Source organism: Mandrillus leucophaeus, unplaced genomic scaffold (assembly GCF_000951045.1).
Source record: "Mandrillus leucophaeus isolate KB7577 unplaced genomic scaffold, Mleu.le_1.0 Scaffold24, whole genome shotgun sequence".
Taxonomy (NCBI): Eukaryota; Metazoa; Chordata; class Mammalia; order Primates; family Cercopithecidae; genus Mandrillus; species Mandrillus leucophaeus.
Window position 1 is genome coordinate 1,400,265 of NW_012102476.1, and position 6,000 is coordinate 1,406,264.

At 40.7% G+C, this 6,000-nt stretch overlaps 1 protein-coding gene across 2 annotated transcripts in view; it reads right to left on the reverse strand.

Moving 5' to 3' along the window:
* Positions 1-6,000, reverse strand: part of XPO6 (exportin 6) — a 116,220-nt gene that overhangs the window by 73,240 nt on the left and 36,980 nt on the right. For both annotated transcript variants that reach the window (XM_011982342.1, XM_011982341.1), the window contains one exon: positions 5,417-5,614. In XM_011982342.1, coding sequence (XP_011837732.1) covers positions 5,417-5,614 — 198 coding nt within the window. The remainder of the gene's footprint in view (positions 1-5,416; positions 5,615-6,000) is intronic.

Consider the following 6,000-nt stretch of genomic DNA (forward strand, 5'->3'; position numbering starts at 1 on the left):
CTATGACTAGTTAGGATTTTGCAAATACCTATGTAGCAAACTACGTTACTTTTTCTATCACCTGTAATAGTCTCTCTACCATAAGAAAGTTTAATTAAACGAGACAAAAAAAAGTACGCCTTCAACAGCATAGCACTACCTATATCTTCCTAATCATTTTTACAAAATTCAAAGCATTACTATTACATTTGTTTTGTAATTTCCAGAAATGATAAAAGTAAACAAGTTGCTACTAAAATTATCTGTTGAGTTAATTGCTACAATCTATAAAAAAGCAGACAATTTGAAAAGCACTTCAAGTTTTTCTTTAATCTTCATTAAGTTTAAATGTAGTTAATTCTCTGACACGCTTTTTTTTTTTTTTTTTAACTTAAGCTAAAAATACATATAAACTTTAGGGAAGAGGAGAACACTCAGGAACTGTACCCATAGATTTTACATTCTTCGCTTCAAGAAATACAGGGTACAGGCTGGGCGTGGTGGCTCATGCCTGTAATCCCACCACTTTGGGAGGCCAAGGGGGGCAGAACACTTGAGGTCAGCAGTTCGAGACCAGGCTGGCCGACATGGTGAAACTCCGTCTCTACTAAAAATACAAAACTTAGCCGGGTGTGGTGGCAGGCACCTGTAGTCCCAGCTACTCAGGAGGCTAAGGCAGGAGGATCACTTGAACCCAGGAGGTAAAGGTTGCAGTGAGCCGAGATCACCCCACTGTACTCCAGCCTGGGCAAGAGAACAAGACTCCATCTCAAAAAAAAAAAAGAAAACAAAAAAGAAAAGAAAAGAAATACAGGGTACATTCCTTTCCCTTACAAATAACTCCCCTTTCACAAAGCAAGGAAAAGCTCATCCCTAAAGAACAGGACAAGTACTCAAAAATGGGAACTTAAGGTAAATTCAAGTGCCTTCAGAAGCAGCATTAGGTAACCAGCAGCAATGAATGATGTGTTTAAAATGCTCTCTATAAATTCAGGTCTCTTGAACACTAAAACTCTGTATATTCTCCACAATTTTTATCTTCGTTTTCTACAAATTCGGCCTATTTCTAACACTGACTTAAATTCAGATCATGCAGTATAGGGAGGACAGGAAATTTCTCTTCACACAATGAAGTAGAACTGATCCTTGGTAAGCATCTCTTTCCATTTGGAGACCTTTGGCTTATTGGCCTATATTCTAAAAGATTCCCATTACTTCCTCCTTTTCTTTTCTTTCTCCTCTACCTCTTGTCTCTATTTTCCCCTCCAGGCTGCATCCTTACTCTCTCAGCTGGAAATGACTCGCAATGCCAAATATCCCATTTGGCAATATACACCCTCCTATAAATATGAAATGCTGTACTTCCCAGAAATAAAACTCCCCCACGATATGGAAAATCTATCTGCAAGTTCTCCTTCCTCTCACCATTTAGGGGAAAGGGAGAAGAAGGTCAGGCAAGAAGCCAGATGAAAAGAGAAAACTATTCTTTACTTGAAAAAGAGCTTGATAAAATGTGTAATTTTTCTTCTCATTAGCTTTGTACCCAGAAAGCTTTTTATTAAAACAGTGTTTCCCTTTACCATCTTCACATCTTTAATTTAAGCTTGTAACACAGGTAATCTCTGCAGTTTAACAGACAATGAGCTTCTGCAGGTTGAAGAACAAGTTCAGGTTTCTAGCGTGAACTTCTGAAAAGGTTCCATCGTTTTTATTACACAACCCAACAGAAGAAACAGCAATTCTCTTCCTGTGCTGCTTGCCCCTTAAGTATCTGGTCCCAGGCACAATGTGACCACAGGTTCTGCTCAACAGACTTTAGGAATTTGAAGAACAGGTTCTAGAACCGTTGGTGTCATGTGTGTGCTGGCGTGTATGTGGGCAGGTGGGAAGGAAAGGGGTCAGTTTCAATTTCGATTACTTCTCCAGCAGCCTAGAAAGGGTATAACCAACCCACAGCACGTAAGGCTGGGTTACCAAATCAACCCCTCTCTATCTGCTTATGGTGGTCACCACAATTATAAAACTGCATAGATACCACCCAACAAACTGTCAGAGTTCAAAAAAAACAAAACCATGCACCCCAGACTGCAAACACCATATGAGCCCAAAAAAACGCTTTAGATGATTTACTCAAAGGATCATGTGATGGTGAAATTGATTCCAGAACCAGTTTGGCATTATTTACCAATATCTGAAGAAAACATTTACAGTTAGCCCTCCATACCCATGAGTTCTGTATTCAAGGGTTCAAACAACCACAGATAGAACATAATCAGGAAAAAGAAGAAAAAATGGCTGCATCTGTATTAAACATGTATAGTTTTTACTTGTCATTATTCACTAAACAATACAGTATAACAACATTTTTTTTTTTTTTTTGACGGAGAGCAGTGGTGCGATCTCAGCTCACTGCAAGCTTCACCTCCCAGGTTCACGCCATTCTCCTGCCTCAGCCTCCCGAGTACCTAGGACTACAGGCACCCGCCACCACGCCCGGCTAATTATTTTTGTATTTTTAGTAGAGACGGGGTTTCACCGTGTTAGCCAGATGGTCTCAATATCCCAACCTCGTGATCCGCCCACCTCAGCCTCAGTATAGCAACTATTTACAGAACATGTATGTTCTATTAGGTATTAGAAGTAATCTAGAGATGGTCTAACCTACACAAAAGGATGTGCATAGGTTACATGCAAACTATGCCTTTTTATATCAGGGAATTTGGCATCCATGAATTCTAGTATCCAAGGGGGTCCTGGAACCAATCCCCCACAGATACAAAGGGATAACTATATTATCAGAAATGTCAGCAGTTGAGCACTGATCATTCTTGACAAGGCTTATATGCCATTGTCTAGTTCACAAGAATAAATAAGAAGCAGGACATAACACAACTGGAAAGGATTTCAAAGATCACTTAGTCCAAGCCTCTCATTTTACAAAGAAAGAAAGGGAAGCTTACGTAAGTAGCAGGAGGTGCTAAAATCAAAGAGGACTTTAGGCTGGGGCAGTGGCTCACGCCTATAATCCTAGCACTTTGAGAGGCCATCGCAGGAAGATCACTTGAGTCCAAGAGGTCAAGACCAGCCTAGGCAACATAGTGAGACTCTATCTTTATTAAAATTAAAGAAAAGAAAAAGATGACTTTACAAAGTTGAGTGCAGAACCCAAACCTGCTGCCTCAGAGTCTGGCTCTTTCTACCATATGGTGTTTCAAAGTCACCAAAGCTACATGAGGTTAAAGGAGTCATTATTGAAGGGGCTGAAAGGGGGAGGTGGTGGAGAACAGTGGACAACTAGCCTTTGTAAACCTCCAGAAGCCCTTCACCTAAAAGTGCTCTCTTCCAAATCCATCTTTTGTTACAAATAATTATACTTCAAATGTAGCCAGGAAACATTCTGTTCTTCATCACAGGGACCAATCCCAGCGGTGCAACTGTGGCTCCTCCTTACCGGCTATCATCAGGCCTGTGACTCTCTGTCTCAAGGTCCTTCTCTTGTCACAGGACGCACCACTAACCAACCCAGGAATAGGTTCACTTAGAAGACTCCAAACCCTCTTAGTCTTTCCCGTCTCCAGTGGGCTTCCCTGGCACCCACTTAAGAAAGCCTTGGAGAGGGTTACCATAACCATCCTCAACTTGGAGTGAAGGCAAGTGTATGGGACAGAACGCCAGGGAAGTGTCTCCTGTCTCATGTCCCCCGAGTCCAGGCCTACTCGCCTGCTTGCCATTCCTCAGATCCTGTGCACTTGCTATTCTCTCTGTCCCAAATACTGTTCCCCTAGATACCCACGTGGTTCACCCCATAACCCCCACTCAGGTTTCTGCTCAAATGTCTGTCCCCAGAAAAGCCTTCTACGAGCATCCCATCTAAACACAACCCCCGCTAGTTTCTTTCCCCTTCCCTGGATTGAGTTTTCATCATACTTATAAATACCGCCAAGTGTGTATCTGCTTATTGTTTGCTGATGCCCCCATCCCCACCCTGAGATCATAAACTCCAAGAAGGCAGGGACTTGGTGTTTGTTCATTACTATATCCCCTCACGTGCTTAGTGTTCAACAAATAGTTGACTACTTGAATAAAGGCATGAATCTCCTTTGCAGTAACAACCCAATAAATCTCTAGATGAATGAAGCACTATACAAAACAAAACTAAATGAAGAATTTTTGTGCTCTTCTGAGAGACAATCTGAGAGAAGCACTTTGGATGCTGAATTCTTTTTTAATTGCTGCATCATTATAATGGTTTGAATGAAGAGCAAGCAGAACATTAGAAAATGATATTGTTCTGGAAAATCCTACAGTCACTTAGACTATAACCAATTTTCAAAGAACTTTATTTCTATAAACTGTATATAATACCCATTTCCTGCATACTCAAGACTAGCTCAATAACATGAAAATGTTTCCAACCTGACCACAGGATTCAAATGAGCAACAGCATCTCCCTCATAGCTTTTAGGTCCCAACTACTCCCTTCTGACTTCTAAATCCTGACCCCAGATCCACACTTCCTAATGTCTCATTAGTTATTACAGAGAAGGAACACAAATTTTAAATGCATTTTCTATCAAACTGAATTCACCAACTTCTGCCCAAACTCATTCCCCTTCTTTCAACCCTGGCCTGAAAAATCTATCTGAACCAGAAAAAATTGGAAGTCATTCTAGATGCCTCCCTTCTCTCCCCTCTCACCTAGTGTCACTGGCTTCCTGCCCCTATCCCCTGGGTGCCTCACCTCCACCCACCAGGTCATCTCCTTTTGGTTCGGATCCTCTTCATCCTGCCTCTTTCCCTCTCACCTCGCCCCTCTGCAATCCAAACCCCAGCTAGCCATCATTCCACCATAAACATGTAGCCATGTTTTCTCCCTCCTCAAAATTTTCATTAGCTCCCTAGGAAAAACTACGAATTGCACAATGGAACCCCCCAACCCTTCCTGGCCTGGCCTCTGTCCATCAATCTAGCCCCTTACTCTACCACTTCACCATCTCACATCTCAGCCCAACACCACTAAGTCTACATGCTATGCCACCACAGCACTCTGCATATACTCCCACAATAATTACCATATTATTGAGTAATTACTGTTTGCACAGCTATTTCCCCCACTAAATGCTGAAACTACTGAAGGCCTCACCCTTGTACCCTTAACACCTAGTACAGCACCTAACAGACTTTCATATACTGGCTGAACAAATTGCACAACAGGTTAACAAAGAGATTAGGTTTTTCTCCCCTACTTTCTCCACTGCACAAAGATACAGTATGTCTTATAAATATAAAGTTAAGTGAATGTGATAATCTGTCCTACAATAACCTCACTACTGCAGTTCCAAAATGCTAATCTTAAAAGTCCTCTTCAGGACAAGGAAATAATCACTTCAACAAACAAACTATTTACAAGATAAAGTTTCCTTAGGCATATCCTTACCTGTAAAATGTTAGTAAAAAAGTCGTGGTAGAACATGGGCCAATCCTGACGTCCAATATCAACAATAACTTTGCAGAGCTTGTTCCGGATAAAGTAAGGTAAGGTTTTATGGTGAGCCAAAAGGAGTTTGGGCAGGCAGCTACGGATTTCCATCTTATCCTGAGATGGGACCCCAAGCCACATTTTATTGATCAGATTCTGAAAAACAAATATACATCTTTTAAGTTAACAACCTATACACAAAAATAACTGCTTTTCATCCCACAGATAGCTATATCACTTATCAACAAGAAACCCTCTTTAAATAAAGGTTTGGAGCAATATGGCAATAAGAATAATAAAAGTATTCAAATCTTATGACACAGCAGTCCCATAACAGAAACAAAAAGCTGTATGTATAAAAACTTTTTTACCCCACTGTCTCTAATAGCCACCAAAATATACTGACAGAAACAACTTCAATGTTCAAAAACAGAAGAATGTCTTGGTGAATAATGTCAGAACTACATGTGGGGATATAAAATAAAGTGGGGAAAAGCAGAATACAAAATATCATGGGCAATATGATTACAACTAGATTTTTT